Source organism: Uranotaenia lowii, chromosome 2 (genome assembly GCF_029784155.1).
Source record: "Uranotaenia lowii strain MFRU-FL chromosome 2, ASM2978415v1, whole genome shotgun sequence".
NCBI classification, from domain to species: Eukaryota; Metazoa; Arthropoda; class Insecta; order Diptera; family Culicidae; genus Uranotaenia; species Uranotaenia lowii.
This window is the reverse complement of record NC_073692.1, coordinates 108,545,332-108,564,750: the sequence shown is the minus strand read 5'-3', so window position 1 is coordinate 108,564,750 and position 19,419 is coordinate 108,545,332. Positions and strand designations below refer to the sequence as shown.

Here is a 19,419-nt window from a genome sequence, read left to right as displayed (position 1 = left end):
ATACCATTTTTTATTTTCATTTTATCTTTTATAATAAAGATGTTATGGAACAACGAAAAAAAGTGGCCCATGATTCCCCACTCTCCCATACTATTACAGTTTTTCAAAAATTCTCTCATCTGTTGTTAGATATTTAAAGAATATATTCGGAAATCGATATCAAAAGTCATTCTCGAAAGAAGTTGATGAACGAAATGACTAGGGTACAGTCCCTAGTCCCGAATGTCGAATTTTCAATAAGGTTAGACTTACTAAGGTTGCCAAATTGCAAGGATTTTGCCCGAATGTTTCCACTTTATTTGCAAATTCAAGGAAAAATTAAAGCTCGTGATCACAATTATGTATTTTGTGAATTAATAAATTGACTTTTTTCGGCATGTTTTCGATTGATTAAAACGTTTTTATCAGTTGTCCATAAAAAAAAACATTTTAATCATTCGAAAACGCGTCGAAAAAAGCCGACTAATTAATTCACAATCTATCACGGCGACAAATGTATTGTATTTCGATGAAAAGAAAAACTATTTTTCGAAAAAAATTTTGCCCATATTTTGTATTGTAGAATGCCCAGATTTTGCAAGGTTTAATAGCCTTTAATGGGTTCAATTTTTGATAAAATGGCCCAGAAAAATATCTGGTAAGCCTGTATTTGAATCATTTCCTGTGTTCTGGTTCAAATTTTTTTATAAGTTCAAATTTGTTGCCTGTAACCGGATTGTGGAATCCTGATTAAAATCTTGGTTTTGCATTTGAAAATAAAATAAGATTTTTTTAAACTATGTTCCAAACTCATCATTCTGGAATATTAAAAGAAAACATTTAGAATCAATTTTTAATATTTGGATTTGACATTTTTACTCTGAATTCTTAACCAGAATTGAAATTTAAAAAAGTTTCATAAAAGTGATTCAGCATTGAAATATCAGAGCTTCGTCAGAATTTCATTCAGATTTACTAGCTGGATAACGAATAAATAATTGAAGAAAGAATTCATATAGAAAATCCAAGATTTCCAATTCAAATAAGAGATCTCTGGTTCAGAATTCTGTTTTAAAATGCTCTTTTTGATTTATTTATTTATTAAAATTATTTATTAAATTTATTAAATTTATTAAAATTTTTGGTTTCATTTTAGATTCAACAATGGATTTTAAATGAGGAATTCAAAATTTTAATTCACTTTCAAATTGCAGGATTCACATTTAGAATTAAAATTCAAAATTGCCCAAGAAAATCACAAAACATGATCAAACCACTTTTTCAAATAATATATGACTTCATTTTTAAGATTACGTTCAGGAAAAATCCTATTATCAATTTAAATTTTTTTCAAAGGATTTTAATGATGAAAAAATATAAATGATGATTTTTTTATAATATAACTTGTATTTAATCTTCAGGTTTTGGAAAATTCAACTGAAAATATATTTTATTGGTTGGTTATATTGTAGATTCTTTAAAATTAAAATCTTAAGTAAAATCTGAATAAATCGAGTTAACAAGAGTTGAATATAAATCTTATTTGAAACACAAACTTATTCTTTTCCATTTATTCCTTTATATTTGAGACATTTTCACCAAAGTTTTACTTTCAAATGAAGCCTTTAAGACTCCTCATTCATTTTCAAAGCTTCAAAAAAACTGGAAACTTATGATACATCTTTTCGAAAATATATTATGATCTTAAATAAATTATTTATAGTAATTGATAAAAAGGAACTTTAACCCGAATGATGCGATACTCTAAGTAGCACTTTTTCAAGAGAAAATATTATAGGGAAAATTGTGTAAACAAACTTCGGCCCTGCTACAGGGTCATATCACTTTTGGGGCAAATATTCAAAAACTGACAAACGAATTTTTAACACTTTTTGAGTTTTATGACGGTCGCCATGTAGCTCGATGATTTGCATAATCATTTTTAATTGATTGAATCGAAAACATTGAGTTGTAATTTCGAGCTTTGAAAAGTTGAGAAAAACTAGATCGAATATTATTTAAACAAAGTTCAGTGGAAAAAAATGAACTTATTCCAAAAGATAAGAATTTCAGTCAGAAGATGAAATTTGCCAACAATTCTGACCGAAACTCATTGTAAGACGTATCGCTCAGCTAAAATTATCAATTTGAAGAAAAAAATAATTAGAAATTTACGTTAGCTCTAGACAAAAACGATAGCAGGGTAAACTACAAAAAACAGTGGTACAATGGTTTCCCAATTTTATTAAGGAAAAAAATGGCATGATTTTGGCAAAAACATAAATTTTGCAAAACTGTAAAAATAATAATTTTGAATGGTCGAAAAATGATAAATAATCAATTTCAAAGTAATGAATATGTCTCAAAATGTATAGTTCGATCATTTAGAATACCTATTTAGGTAATCGAGAAAATCATTTGATTTCGAAATAATTTTCCTCATTAGCCATTTCATGGATATTCCTTGAATCCTATTTAAATGTTTTAATCAGTTAAAGTCAACCAACCAATGTCTTTCTTAGGATGAATTCAACAATCATTTGTCTAAGAAATTTGCTTGCAGAAAGAGCTGTTTAACTCAGGGGTGAGCAACCTTTTCAACTAACGAGACACTTTGAATTTTATATCTTTTAGGCGGGCCGCACTTAAAATAACAATTTTTAATATTTTGTAGAACTTTATTGATTTTAATCTTTTGAGTTAAGAGGTATCAGAATAAAAAGTCAATGTTTTATATCAATATTCATATTTACATATCAATTTTTAACGAACAAATTAAAAACAAAAAATCAAAAGAATCAATGTGTTTTTTAAGTCTTTAAAGTCTTTAAATGCAAGTCGGTCAATACCAGCCGAAATTAATGAGGTATATCACAAAATCTTTGTCAGGGGAATTTTTTTTTAAATAGTTTAATTTGTTTCAATTATTATTAAGCTTATCCGTAATCATTTGCAACTTTTTTGTTCACAAAAATGAAAATGATCCAAAACCTTTCTACGATTAATAAAACGATAAATCTCTTTCCTAAAAAAATTTTTTTTTTCGACGTGATACTTCTTTTTGTCACTCCCTTTTAAAAGTTTTCCGGAGCTTTAACACAGTAATAACACAAAATCAGAAAAAAATAAAAGCGCTTTCTTTTCAGAGTTGGATGGTTAATCGATATTGAAATTCACTAATAAAGTTATGTTTTCTTATCGTGTTTTCGAGATAGTTCTCCACAATTTAAATTGGTCCTCGATGCTCTGATTATGTCCCCCTACAGAAAAATTGTTCCTGAAATCTACAACCTTTAATTTTGCAGATATTAAGAGAAATTTCACCAAAAATTTAGGTGACAGTATACATATGTACATTCTTGAGTTTTCAAAATGTGTATAGATTTCAAAGAATTTCTAATTTAGTTTGAACACTCCTAAGAGAGGATTTTAAGTATTTTGCCCGGATTTATTCACTTTATTTGGCAAATCAAATATCACAAAATAGCAAACTGTGTTGTAAGTATTTTTTTATGTCTCTAAATCGAAATGTTTTGAGCAAATTTTATAAAAAAATAATCATGAAAGGTTTTTTGGAAGCCTTAAATACGATTTGAATGTTGTCGATGGGTTATAATGAAATTTTTTTTTCAATTTTTGATTTGATTTTTGTTGAAGTTCTAGCAAAATTTGCCCGTATATTTCACGGATTTTTTGTCGTCAATTTTGAAATCAAACGCCTGGATTTTGTCAAGTATTTATATAATATTTCCTGGATTTATCCGGGCCGGATACGTTCTGAAAAAATTCTGGCAACTTTAGGTATGTCTTTTATCATTTAAAATCAATCAATTCAACTGACATCACCTAGCGAGGTATTGCGTGACTTCTTTTCAAGCAGTGCTTTAATAGGCGTAGGCGGTGATGTCGATTGAGTTGATTGGTTTTAAATGTCAAAAAAACATACCCCTATTCAACAGCTTATAAATTTGATACCTAATAAGACACGAAGTTATGATCTTCGACAAAGTTGTTTAGTGGAAAATATTCTTTCAAGAATTTATAAAATGGCACAAAACCAATTAACAGGCTCAGTTCCACAGAAAAAAAAATCAAAAATGATGTTGATTTTTCAGAACAAAATATTCTATTATTCCATAAAACCAGAATAGTTAAAATTTACTCATGTAATCGTTAATTAAAAATTCTTCGAAAAATCATGGATAAGTTTGAATAAAAGAGAAGCTTTTAAGACACCAGGGTTTCAAAAATTCAAAAATGACCCTAATCGACTCAGTCTATTGCGATATAGGCATGATTATGAGAATCACGTGACATTACTCGCCAGATTTTACCTATAATTCCTGACTTCTGTAAACGTCAGCTCAGAAAATATCGATTGCTTCTTGGATAATCTTTTCAACAAACAAATTTGAAATGCTTCACGTTGAAACATATGATTTGATCATAACATCTCTAGATAGAAACGATGATAATATTCATCAAACAACCAATAAGCCTCCCAAAGTTAATCCAATCATTCCCAGTTACGTCTCTGTTGCGCAATGCGCAAAATAATTAAAAACTAAAGACAACGTTCAGCCCACAATTAAGAGCTGGGTATTGAACATGGCAATTCAATCAGCAGAACACCCGATAGATCTCAGATTAGCATCATTCCATTCGAACAAAAAGAGATCTTAATTATTGCCATCAATTTACTTCAGCACGTGTGTTTGAAGAAGGAATGGAAGACGACTAATTCAATTATGAGCTGCGAATTTTCATGTTTTCAAAGTAGCTCAATTAGTTTTAATGAAAAGTTTGTTCTGAGTTGGTGTAATATTGTACGTAGTAAATTTTACAAAAATGCATAACTAAATCTCCATAAATGTAAAACCTACAATATTTCACAAAGACTAACTCTAGTCACAAAAAAACCTATCCCAGGTGATTTAGTATTGAGGTTCAATAGTTTACTACAAAGTCGTTTACCCTTCGTCTTTAAAGCTTGTTTATGTCTTGTAAGTTTAGGTCGATTGCATAAATCAATAGGACACTCTTTTGTAGCTTCTGTGTTTTACCAAATGTCATGTTGGTTTTTTTTCTAACCTAACCCTCGTCACACAACCACGCATCTTAGAAATATTGAAAAAAGGCCCACTTGAAGGGTGTAGTTATTGAAGATTTATGTGAATGTTTCCACTCGAACGGACTTCTGAAATTCCCTTTACCACACACTAGTTAAAGAGGCTCCTCAACAAAAAGCCCATGATGATCTATGAGCAATAAATTCAACTAAACTTTTCTTGTTAGTGTGTAATACAAAATGCCTTTTAAGGAAAATTATCACTCATCGTTACTCAGTAAGTTTTAATGACTGCAGAAGGTTGTTCTTTATTGAAATTTGACAGTCCTTCTTCTGACGTCGTCTAATTCCAACACATTATTGTCTAAAAATCTACATCGATCTTCTGCAGCATCATTCACAAGGACTTCGGCTCAGGGGTGAAGGATCCACCAATCGGTCAAATTGGTGTGAAACGTTGACTTTTAACTAAACACCATCAACGAATCGTTGTTGCCTAGAAAAACCGCCAAAGCTACATAGATAGGTGTGAAGTTGAGAAATTCCAAACATCAATCTGGGCAATCCTCTTCTAATAGAGACGTCCAAAGACTTGAAAAAACCCACTTGTCCCAAGAAAAACAATATTGGCAAGCGTGAAGATTTGTGCAAAAAATTAGCGCTATCTTTCCATCGATTAATTTGATTAACTCTTGGTCTTCATCACATCGGATGAAGGCTGGTGAGTTGAAGTGTTTTTTTTTCTTTTGTCGGATTGATAGTATTTTTATTTATATTTTTTGTTCCTTCCATACAAATGGACTAAGCTGTAAGTTTGTCGAGTTGATTGAACATGAGAGGCCAATCCAGCCGATCAACCAACCGACCGACACCGGCTGACTGGAAACCTTGACTTTGGAGATCATGGTTGAATTCGAAAGTGGATATTTTAAGACAATGAAAAAGTAGACTCTTTTTCTTTCACCTTTCAGATCCGGTAAGTGATTTAAATATTGCAAAATAATAAGTGGATTGGTTTAAGAAAGAGATAATGTGGTAGTTATACATTTTGATTGCAAAGTTTCAAAAAAGATGGTGAGAGATATGCTTATACAGTTTTTCAGCCTATGACTTATTACATCCGACAAATTAAAGTACACCTTCAAGTGCCAGATACGTCAATAAATTATTTCTAAGTTGTTGTTAAAAATTGAGAGGTTAAAAAATTGCTAGAATCGATTTATGTTTATTTAAAAAAAAAACCGAGTGAACATTTAAAAGAAGAAGAAAGTATATGTATATTCTATTTTTTATTTCGAGATAATAGCAACTACATGCATAGTTCAGCAAAAATTCTAGGCAACACCAATTAAAAATATAATCGATTTGTTAAATAATTTGTTAATGCTGGAAACATTTGAAAATAACAAAATCCATCCTGTTGCTGAAGCAAATGAATTGATCATAACGGGCAGCCTAATGAACGTGGGCAATTTTTAATAAAATGTATACACTATTTTTGAATACATATGGAATAAAAACCAAATAATCAAGTTTGAAAAAAAATTTACCAGAAATATGAACCAACAATTTATACATAATTGAACTCATCAAACCAACACTATTAATAAAATTGAATTTATTTTATTTACAGTTAAATAGACTATACTAGTCAAATTGAATTTACTATATTTATTGTTGAATGCCCATCAGCAATCATATGATAATAGTTTAATTTAGTATATTTAGAGCTACATGCATGAAATAAATCATACAACTATAGTTGATTCTATTATATGTATAGTTGAACTCAAAATATCAATCACATAATCTATCAGATATATAGTTGAAATCTTCAGATTTATGGTAGGTCGAGAATTGATCAGAAATATAGTTGAATATTGGCGGAATATAGTTGAAAAAACTTTTTTCTTCGTGTTTTCGAACTTTCAATTCGAAGGATTGTGCTACAAATCTTCAGTTTAGTTGAGGGTGAGTGAAAAATAGTTTGAATATAGTTCGAGTATTTTCATGAGTAGGCATCTCGAAGAATTTGACCTCTTAAATTCGACCTCTTAAATTAAAATAAATTTCCTAGTTTATCAGAACAAATCTGTCATATTGCGTAAAAATCGGTTGTACAGATTGCGATCTATGGAACTGCTCATTATTGGTTATTCACTTGGTTTCTACTAGTTAGGCAACACTTTTTACCTGCTGGAAACGGATTTACTACATACTTTCAGTTATTTTCAATAACCATAGTTTTTTTTTACCCATATTTGAGATCAAGGGTCCCACTCAGATGCATAGTTTGATCTTCGTAAGCATCCTAGAGTGGCTCCTTATACTTCTTAACCATTTGGGCAAAAAAAAAATCAGAAAAAATCAACAGTTAATGAGTATTCAAGTCGATAATGAAGAATTGCTGAGGCAATTGTGCAAAATTATTTTTACCATGTCTTTTTGCATCGTAAATATCTCAAACACACGGTAATTTAAAAATTTGAAAAAGATTGTCATGATAGTTCAACACAACGGTGCTAAAGTTTTGCATATCCGAGCTCTAGTATCATAGCTTTGACCGAAATGAAGTGTCCGGATACTAAATGAGCATAGCTTTAAAAGGCACTAAATAACGTTTCGAAATTATGTTTAACAGTCCAAATCATCTATATCTAAATGGTACACTCTGTTTTTATCAGTCCTGTATAAAAGTTGAATATATTTCTTCTCATCTTGATTATGGAATTGAAAGAATGGATAAGAACTTAAAATTAATGTAGAATGCTATAGATTATCTAGAGTTAACTTTCATGAACCAGTTAAACGGAATTATTTCGCCAAAACTAGTGAATTTTTCATTTTTGATTTCATGTACTGATTCATTGTAGGCAAATTGAGTACCGAAATGCCATAAAATATTCAATTTAAATCAAATAATAATTTCATACGGATGTTTAAACAAACTAGCAAATTTTAATTTTAATTTTTCAATAATAAGCTTAAATCTGATGTTTCAATTTCATTTTTGAATTTACATTGCATTTCATGTTTGTGTAACTGATTTGTGATTTTGAATCGAAATTTTTTAATTAAATTTTTATATTCAATTTTCAAGGTACAGCATTCGGCTCTGAAACGTGTTTTTTTTAACAAAAAAACCCGATTGTGCAGATATATATCTACATCTACAAGCTTATGGAAGGATGTTGTCGATTTATTTTTATGCTATACTAGCTGACCCGGTGTGCTTTGCTACACCTTTCAAAATCAAATGATATTTTCAGAAATTATTCAAATTTTTATTGTTTTATTGGCATTACTTTAAATCAAATTATAACAAAATTTATAAGCAATCGCTATAAAATGAGAGCTGCAGCTGGAGTTTAGAATTTCAACACAAAAATAACTTAAACGAATATTCAAAATCTCGCTCTATAAATTTTTGTTAAAGATCTGATAATTTGAAGCTGTCTAGACGGTCTCAAATTAATCGCAAACCATCTAACTTATAAAATATGGTTGTTTTTTCTTGATATGATCTGGATTTATGCTGAAAAACTGATAAGAGAGTCCCTCCTCTGTCCTTACCTTCACCCCCTGCTGAATGCAGGTCGTGATTTTTAATTATCATACCTAATTTTTTCGTTCCCAAAAATCCTCTTATATAAAATATAGTTCCATTGGTTGATAAGTTTTTAAGCATTAAAACAAAAATTTATTTGGACCCTCCTCCTTTCTTCCCCTTTCTACACTGTAAAGCGTAAGGATCTATAACAATCGTAGAAAGATATTTCGTAACCAAGTACCTTTCCATGCCATATTTGTTTCCATTTGTTGGCTTCGTTAGCATAAATTGAGAACATATGCTAACACAATTGTATTGGGCTCACCTCCCTCCTCCTATGTACCTACTCACTGAAAGGAGAATGGTGTGTCATAGAATCATACCAAAATGATTTTTCAAGTTAAGTTTTGTCCATTTCTCGAATTTTGTGAAAAAAAAGAGTAAATGTAAGCCTCCTCTTCCCTTACTATATTCCCAATTCTATCATCTTACTGCAAGAAAGGAATTGTTTCACATAGAAAAAGTATTTTTCGTACTCAAAAACTTTTTGATGCCAAATTTGGTTTCATTTGCTCGATAAATTCTCGAGTTATGCAAAAAAAAAATTACATGGAAGCTCCCCCTTTCCTTTTTATATCTTTCCGCTGAAAAAAAAGTAGGGCCTTCAATTTATGACAGAATTATTTCTCGAATCCAAATACCCTTATATGCCAAATATGGTTAAATTTGCTCGATCAACTCTCCAATTATACTGAAAATTGTAAGGGAGACCTTTCCTCCCCCTTTTCATCCACCTCTTTGAAGGAGTGAGGGATACCAAATATTCATAGAAGCACATCTCGTACCCAAATATGGTTCCATGCCAAATTTGGTTCCATTTGCTGTTGTAGTTTTTTAGTTATGATGTAAAAATTGTATGAAACTCCCCTCCTTCTGTTCTTTCTCCCCACTGGAAGAAAGAAGGGTTCTCAAACAATCATTAGAACATGTCACGTTCCCAAATACCCGCCCATGCCAAATTTGGTTCCAGTTGCTTAATTAGTTTTTGAGTTGTGTAAAAAATTATAAAAGAGGCCCCTCCCTTGTTTATTTCTCCCTACTGGAAAGAGGGATGGGTCTCAAACAATCATAGAAATATTTTTCATATCCAAATACCCTCCCATGCCAAATTTGGTTCCATTTGCTTTATTAGTTTTTAAGTTATTTTTGCGTTATGTAAAAAAATATGGAAGAGGCCCCCTCCCCCTTTCTACAAAAAAGGGGGAGGGGTCTCAAATAATCATTGAAATATTTTTCGTATCCCAATACCTTCCCGTGCCAAATGTGGTTCCAATATCTTGATTAGTTTTCGAGTTATATGAAAAACTGTAAGGTAGCCCCCCTCCCCCTCTCCTATCACCCCACTGAGAGGAGGGAGGGGTACCTAATATTCATAGGAATATTCTTCGTACTCAAATACCACCCCATGCCAATTTTGATATCATTTGCTTGATGGGTGGTCGAGTGATGCAAAAAAATTGTCTTTTGTTTGGGAGGCCCCTCCCTCCCTAATTGAGAGAGGGAGGGGTCTCAAACTATAATAGGAACCTTCCCCGGCCTCCAATACCCTCACCTGCCAAGTTTCACGCAAATCGGTTCAGTAGTTTTCGAGTTTATAGGGAACAGACAGACAGACAGACAGACAGACAGACAGACAGACAGACAGACAGACAGAAATTCATTTTTATATATATAGATAGAATACTTTGAACATTTCTTTTAGCCTTTTCAACCGGGTAGAAATTTCTACTTGCTCTTTGGATTCCAAAGAAACATTGGAAACATAGATGAGTAGATCACAATCGATTTTTATTCTCGGAAAATGATCAAGAACCCGAAAAATAATAATGCTTGAAAGTCTGCAATGGGTTGGCAAAATTATGCCTGTTGTGATTTTGAAAGCGTGAAAGTGGAATATTTCATTCCCAATCGAACAAATTACAAAAAAATTATTGTTTGGAGCTCTCAGAAAAAAAACCCAACCCTGTGAAATCGCTAAGAGCAATGGTTTTAAATTGACAGAGGGATCGACTGTTGAAAACACTGAACAGTAGACCGTTGCAAAAAAATGACTTTATGCTTCCATATGTTTTTTCGATGCCTTTTGGGTCACCAAGCATCAGTGTAAAATTTGAAATGATTTGGTTGATTCCTGAACTAACGCAAAACCTTTAAATAAATTTAGTATGGAAAAGGAATTTTTGCAGATTGAATCATCCAGGAAATTCAAATAAGCTTGAAATGAAATTTGTCTTAAATTGTTGGTTTTGCCTATTTTTAAGCTTCATTTATTTCCAGTATAAGAAGGAGCTAAGATTTTCATGAAAAAAATATAACCATTTGAAAATTTAAAAAAATCTGTTCCATCGATATTTATTGAAAAGAAGCAGAAGCAGAGCTATTAAATGAAAAAAAAATAAAAAATTTTGCCAAGGATGCCAAAACCTTTTAAAACGAGATCAGTGACCAACACCTTAGAGTTCGTGAACAGACTACAGGCGTCGGGAGGCATAGAAGAAGACGAGGTCATGGTTTCCTTTGATGTTTCAGCTTTGTTTCCAAGTGTTCCTGTTAAAGAAGCTTCTAATCTGTTAGAAGATTGGTTGCTTCAACAACACAATGGGAGCACTTGGAAACTCAAAGTTAGAAACTACAAGAAATTGGTAGACTTGTGTATGGGACAAACCTTCTTTAAATTTAGAGATTTGTTCTATAGACAAACAAAGGGGGCACCAATGGGAAATCCTCTGTCTCCATTCTTGTGTGAACTGTTTATGGCTCATTTGGAGGAGACTCTAGAAAATCAAGATTTATTACCCGAAAAATGGTGGAGATACGTCGATGACATTTTTTGTGTAGTAAACAAAGATTTTCTAGAAGAACTTCTAACATCCATAAACGGTTTGCATAAGAATATTAAGTTCACTTGCGAAATAGAAGAAGACAGGAAATTACCTTTCCTGGATGTTCTGGTAAGGAGAGATGATGGCCTATTCCAATTCGAAATCTACAGAAAGCCGACAAACACCATGAGGGTAATACCGAGCACCTCGAACCACTCGTTCCAGCATAAGATGGCGGCGTTTCACCACATGATCCATCGGATGAACTCCATTCCCCTATCAACGGAAGGAAGAGAAAAGGAACTTCAATATATTTTCCAAACGGCTAATAAAAATGGATACCAAAGTAGATCCATTCAAGCCATTATAAGGAAAAAAGAAAGATTGCTTCAACGGAAATCTTTCACTACTTTAACTCCCATTCAGAAGGAGTTTCAACGAAGGTCCATGGAGTTCAACAGTGTCAACGCAGTCGAATTGCGACACAAGTTGACAAAGTTCGATATTGAACTAGTGTTCACTAGCTCTAATAATCAACTGAAATCCATCTTAGGATCGACAAAAGATCCAGTGGAGCTCCTTCATAGATCTGGTGTGTACAAAATCAGTTGTTCCGACTGTGATAAGGTGTACATTGGACAAACCAAAAGGAAGTTGATTGATAGATTCGAGGAACACATGGCTATAGCTAGATCTGACTCAAAGAAGAAAATTCTTCCTTCACAGAATCCTAGATCTGCAGTAGCTTTACACATGTGTGAATCTGGTCACTCTATTGATCGAGGAAATGTCTCGCTGATCCGGTCTTTGAATAGTAATTCGCTTAAATTGGATGTTGCTGAAAGCATTGAAATCTTCAATGAAAAATCAGTTCATCTCTTAAACGGAGACACCGGACCAGGGCACACTTGGTTGTTCAAATTCTTAGGTAAAAAGAAATACAATAATTTACCTGACAATGCCCAAAAACGGGTAGAAAATAATTTAGCACTACCAGAAAACACCCAGAATAGGGTAGGTAGACCCAAAAAACAGACAACGGCACAACTGCCGAGCATTCGGAGGTTTCTGCTACCTAGTAGTAGCTTACCTAACCCGGACAATATAAGGGAGGGAAACGATACACATTCATCAATCGAAAACGTTCACTGAAGAAGGTAGTAAGTTGCTATCGAAATACTGGTATATGAACTTTTCATTTACCGTGGTTGAATTAAAAGGAATCTTTCGATTGCTTTGATTCAGTTGAATCATTCATCCAAGTAGGCTCATACCACAACAGAATGTATTTTGATTTTTTTAATGTATATCACTGAATATCTTTTTGGAGGTGAAAGTTAGATTTGTGGTTATGAAATGTACTGCAAGAATTAAGGAATATTTAAAATCCAAAGTTATATTTTTTTTTTAACTTTCAGCACTTCTTTGGTAACTTTTTTATAAAAAGTACACTTTGAATTGATAACGAAATTTAAACTATGAATCCTAGTAGAAAAGGAATTACTTTTATATTAAGTCATGAACAATTGTTCTTTGTTAGATGCGCCATAATTTAATGACAATACAGAAAATCTTCCCGGGATATGCATAGGGTTTCACATTATTTGCTGAATGAAATAAAACACTCTAATTTTACTTTGAAACGTTTTAGTTTACACGCTCAAAAACGGTTTATAAAAGTTAGTTTAAAAATATGTACTTTTTTCCTTAGATACTTTGTGAACGAACTTTTCTCACTTTCCACGATTTTTTTATCCATATTTTCTCAACAATCGTCCAGATTTGCCCAGCCGTGTGGTAGAATGTATGGTATATCTTAAATGTACGCTAGACTGTCCCAAATTTGTATGGGAAATTAAAAACCTGTGAAATGTTATACGATGTAGGCTAAAATTGATCCTAGGCCTAGTACAAGATCTTATGCTAAATTTGGGCCAGATCGGATCACGGAAAGAGGTCGCTCAACGAACCTGAAGTTTGTCTGAGATATTGAGACTTTTTTTTTTGGGAGAAACATGAAAAACCAATTTTTAATGAATAACTTTGTTTCCCTTCGGCCGATTTCTTTTAAATACAGGTTTTCTTAAAGCTCAAGTGATGACAAATATTTCATCCGAAGTCTGTATTTCGACCACAGTTAATAAAAAGAATTTATTAGGCTTCGAAAATTGGCTACATTTTTTAAGGCTGGTATTCATCACTGTAAATGTGTCGGAGCGGTCGAACATATTCACGCCTCATTAACAGTGATGAATTAAAAAAGTCTTAAAAAAGTTAGCCAATTTTTGAAGCCTTATTACTCCTTCATCTCAACTCTAATCGAGATGTAGTCTTCGGATGCAATATTTGCCATAATTTACTCTTTAAAAACCTGCATTTAAATAAAATCGGCCGAAGGTAACCAAAGCTATTGATGAAAAACGGATTTCTCATGTTTATCCCGAACAAAATGTCTTAAAGTCCCATACAAACTTCTGGCTTGTTGAGCGACCCTTTTCCGTGATGCGATCTGGCCCAAATTTGGCTTGAGATCTTTTACTAGGATCAATTTTTGCCTGCAGCGCATAACTTTTTCAAACGTCGAGTCGTTTGGGGCACTCTAGTGTACACGGTCCTAGTTTTAAACTCAAATTAAGTTGTTTGGTTCCAAACAACACTTCAGTGGCAACACTTAATTTGAGTTCGACTGCTCAATCTCAAAATTAAGTTCTGATAGGCAAACTCAAAATTACGTTCGACAGCCGAACTAAAATTCATTTTTTTTAGTCTAGGTCTGTTTATTTTAAGAGAAATAAAGGAGGGTTACAAGTTTGCGTAACCGGATGTCGCTGGTCCGGCACATTGCATTGACATTTTAGAGCGGTGGAAAGTTTTGACGCTCCCGGTCAAAACTACAAAGGAAACTTCAGGATGTCTCTTCCCACCGGAAATAACGTTTGGAGGTTTTTTGAGCTGAAAACGGCGGAAGTTCCTTCACAGTTTTCAGTTACGGAGTGACAAAATTTTGCGACGTGTTTGTTGGTTGCTGTTCCGGTTCAAAGTGAACTCACTGTGTGTTTCTAGTCTAACAAATAGAGTTCAATTTTTAGCTCATGAGGTCGAACTTAGTTTTGCTTCTTCACCGAAGGAAAAAAAGGGATTAGTTTTGGGTTCGCAGTTCTCCGTTTTGAACCATATCGCAAGGAGCAAAAAGGTAACTTAAATTTAAGTTCACAGAATCTAATTATGTTTTGAACCTTGGTCAAAATCAATTTTGAGTTTGAAAAATGGTTCGTGTAAGGATCATCGTTGTTTTGAACAATTATTTGTTTTTAAGATCTTACTCATATTTGAATTTCATCAAATTTGATGACTTTTTGAAGTCATTTCATACTATTTGGCATCTGATTGGATAGGGATGGTTGTCCCTAATTTTACTGGAACTCGGAGAGCACGCTGAGTTTTTGGAATGAATTTTAACTCTTGAAATTTTGGATATACTTGAAAAAGATTTGGCATGAGTGACAAATCTAGTGCTGAATTTCCGAAGTTCACATAAGATCCAAGCAAAGTGTTTAAATATTCGGTTGAAAACAATCGACTTAAAAACATGAGGGGCATCAAGATGGAAGAAACAAAAGAAAATTTAGATGACCGCTTATGTTATTTTCTTAAATATTCGACAAAACATTCAACCTATTATTCGTTAGTTAAAAATGTCAAAATTTGGTGTTCGGTCGATGGTCTTACAATTTTTAAAACTATTCGCATTGTTTTGTTCTTGATAATTTTTTTAAAGTTCTCAGTAGAAAATCATTTTTATGAATAGGGTAAATGTATCCGATGTTAGCCCCTACGGCGTGGTTGACTATCTTTTTCATGGTTGTAGCCTTCCTGTTACAAGCACTTTTGAATGTTCTACCAGAAATATGATTGCTTACTAGCCTGGAGTGCAGTGGAATATTTGGTGGCTTCAAAATTGTGGATTATTGCAATAAATACTTATAATTCCTTTTTTATTAAACTGCTTCTAAATGTGGCCCTTGTTCCAAAATGTAATCCTTTCTGAGTTCCTAAAATTGGCCGTCTCGTAAACACATGCCTCACTAATACAACAACGGGCATAGAGTTTGTAGATAATGTTCTAAAAATATCTATCCCGAAAAAAAAGAAACCAATTATCTTACTCAAAATTCTCTCAACGAGAGCCAATTTTATCCATTACTCTGATCCATAAATTTATGAATGAAACCATCGTCCAAACTAATCAACTGATCGCGAGGGCAATCATGGTCGCTTTTAGCAGTTGGGGTGGGATCCTTCCTCCGGTGCCTGTGCGTTTGGCAAGTTGAAAATAATGCGAAGGTGACTGAATCTCGAACCGGCTTGAACGAAGCTTGAACTTGCCGTTTGTTTGCAGAGACCCCGACGCCGAGAAACCCCCAGAGAGCCCAGTCTGGCTGACCGAGAAAGATCGCTGAGCTGAGAGGTGGATGATCAGAGAGTGTTGAGGATTGGAATAGCTTCAGGGGTTCCCGGTTGTTGATGGTTTTTTTTGCGGCTGCTGCCGTTTTGGCCTTTACCGTTGGCATACCCCGTTTATTGCTGCAGGGGCAAGTTGCCGGTCTCTTCGAAGCTACGCCACGCCACGCCAAAACCCGGAGCGGTCAATGGCGCGAGCACACACGCTAGCGGTGATCTTTGCAGATTATGTAATCAAACCGGTGTTTTAGCGTGGTGTATGACCCAGTGCCACTCTTGCTCTCTGTTTCCCACTCTCTATCAGTGCTTGGCGCATGGCGACCGTGGTAACTTCTGCATTTTTATGATACCGTCAGGTAGTTAGATAGAGCGCTCAAACGTTTTAAGATTTTTTTATAAAATAGTATATTTGGGAATTCTTTCAAGAGTTGTACTTGTTTTGATTTCTGAACTTGAGGACACTTATTCTATGTAAAATTTAGCCTTGAAATTTGAAATACTGATCACGACCAGCAGAGATTAACAGAAACATCACCCCCTCTATATTATGAAAACAAACCGCATGAAAATTTAAGGAAAAAGTGTAATTCCTGGAAGATTTTATCGCAGCTCAAATGATGCGAACGAACGACCTTGCCAGACGCCCTCTTGCTTGATCATGCATTATGTATGGCTTTCTTGAGCTCGTAAAATACAAAAATATCTGCACTCCGGTTGAGATTTGCATCGACCTGGCCGGACCGGACCGTGTCCAAATATGCCGGTCATAAGCTGGTCGTCTGGTCGGATTGCTGGCTTTCCGTAAACATAAAATCGAATTTATGCTATTTAAGTCTTCAGTTTTTCTTTGCCACTTCTTTTGAGCCGTGGCCAATTGGATGGAAATGAACCCGAGTGACCAAGATGTATGTATTTACGAACTCCAGTAAAACATACTTATACTCATCATATCTTGATGGCAGATTCCGATGAAATACAGAAGTCGAGTCTGGTGGTTGTTAAAATGTAATATTTGCATACGACTCTAGTTTATGAGATTTTATTTTTGTTTTTATGTTTGATAAGCTTCGCAGGAAAGTGGTTGCTTGTTTTGCGTAACTGGTAACTTTAGGTTTTATCCCCGTGAGACTTATTCAAGTTTTGACTCTATAATCGCACATTCTTCGAGTATCTTCTCTCCATTTGTGTTCCTCAGTTTAAGGATGAAGATGCTGAAAACTTTTCCCACCCCCTAAAATCGACCTGTAAGATATTTTCACGCCAAACTAACCCAACCGTTCGATTAATTTGTTCCTGATACCCCTACAATATTGTCTGTGCTTACCTGTTGCTGGGCGGAGATCGAGTTTTGCGCATCGTAGCTCAGGACGCCGTTGTTGCATAAGCTCTGGGACACGCACACGTAGGTGTTGTCCGGACATTGGGTTGGGGGCGCCCGGACGATCGAACAGCACTGTTCGGTTTCGGAATTGCAGCTCTGTAGGGGAAGAAGAAGCAGAAAAAAAAACGGACGAAAATTAATGAAAAAGGTTGTTGACTAAGAAGCACCCTTCGGATGAAAGGAGTCGATCGATGCGCGAATTTATCGCATATTAATATTCCTAGATTATAGATCATGGGGTTGCTTGTTTGCGGATCTACGAAGTGGTGAGATTTTTTGTTATTCTCATTTGGTTTTGTTTTCGAGTTGATTGAATGTTGTGAATTACTTGGAGCGCAAGGGGAGCTTTAGTAACAGGGCTTGATCAGATCAGCCAATCTGAGTCGGAAGAACACATGTCGTTTGTGCCCATGGATACCCTGTATATTTCATTGATTACTAGCTGACCCGGTGTGCTTTGCTACACCTTTAAAAAATTACGTTGTGGTACCTAGTTATTTAACTTTTCATTTATTTGCACAAAATTTTCAATTCAATTTTAAAATTCTTTGCTTCATAAGTTTATAACTTATGCCAAAATATTTTTTTTTAATATTTGGAATCTTCGCTTCCCCTTTTAATGTGAAGAGGCTCTCAAACTTTCAAAGAAACATTTTTTGTAACAAAATAACGTCCTGGGACACTTAGTTTAGCTATTCGTTCTTGAATTATTATTCAAATTGTTAGAGTGACCCCCTTCCCAATTTCTATATCCCTAATGGAAGGAAGGGGGTCTCATAACATCCGAAAAACACTCCTTGTATACAAATACGATCCTATGTTATTTTGGCTCCATTCTCGATAAGTTCTCGAGTTATTGAAAAAAAAGGTGACCCTCTGTCAACTATCTGGCAAAAGAAGGGCGTCTCAAACCATCGAAAAAGTATAGACCGTACAAAAATATGCTCCTATGAAAATTTGGTTCCATTTTCTCGATAAGTTATCGAGATAATAACAAAAAATTGAATGAGTGACTCCCTTCCCATTTGACATTTCTTGTGCTCGTATTCCCTCTCATGCCATATTTGGTTTCGTTTTCTTTATTAGTTTTCGAATTATGCTATAAAATTGGTATCGGAGCCCCTCTTCCTACCTATCCCCTACCTGAAAGGAGGGGATCAAGATGAAACATTCCGTGTATTCAAATACACTCTCATGCCTAATTCTGTTCCGTTTGCTCGATTGTATGATTATTCTCATGTCATATTTGGTTCCATTTGTTGGATAAGTTCTTGGTTTATGCTAAATAATCGTATATGAGCTCCCGTCTTCCATAACTGTATCCTCAATTGAAGGAGAAAGAAGTCTTAAATAAGCAAATAACCGTTAAACGTATCCAAATGCTTTCCCATGCTAAAGTTGTTTCCATTTGCTCGTGGGAAGGGTCCATGGGGGAGAGGGGATAAAAATATAGATTCAACTGATTCATTACTTCTTCCTTCTTCTGAGTTAGAGATTTGTTTAAAAATAAATCTTAAGTAGTCTTATTTTTAAATTTCAAATCAATTTTCTCTAAACACCAATAAAAAAATTAGGAAAAAAGTTTCGAATACACATCAAAACCAGAATTTAAATTTTCGAGTAAAAATGTTACGCCGCAAAGTAGTTTGCGCTTATTGATAGGTGTTGACAACGAGCATCCCCTCGCAACTAGGCGATGACATCTTCAAAAGGGAACCGTCGATAACTGTCATCGTAACAGGAGTACGAAAACAGATGCTAAAGTCGAGTACGTGTCTTGTGCCATTACGAGGTGTAGAATTTAAAATTTCTTAAAAAGAAGATTATATAGTTGTTTATTTGTTTATTTGTATAAAAAATCAACGGATCATATGTTGATCCAAATGATAACTTAATCCTAAATAACTTATCAGAATTAAAATCCACTCGACGCAGTTCTGGACACGTCTAATATTTTCCTTCGGAACACATTTCTCGAAACGTCTAAGTCGAAATGGGCAGAAAAACGATTAAAAGTTTTTAAGATTCCGACAAAAGCGCTGTTGGCCCCATAGTTGTTCAGACGAATGGGGACGTAGAGCTGCAAATGCTGGTTTCT

At 34.0% G+C, this 19,419-nt stretch overlaps 1 protein-coding gene across 3 annotated transcripts in view; it reads right to left on the bottom strand.

Moving 5' to 3' along the window:
* LOC129744462 (inactive serine protease scarface-like) overlaps nucleotides 1-19,419 on the bottom strand; it is a 210,786-nt gene that overhangs the window by 103,549 nt on the left and 87,818 nt on the right. For all 3 annotated transcript variants that reach the window (XM_055736981.1, XM_055736982.1, XM_055736983.1), the window contains exon 4: nucleotides 17,265-17,417. In XM_055736981.1, the coding sequence (XP_055592956.1) occupies nucleotides 17,265-17,417 (153 nt within the window). The remainder of the gene's footprint in view (nucleotides 1-17,264; nucleotides 17,418-19,419) is intronic.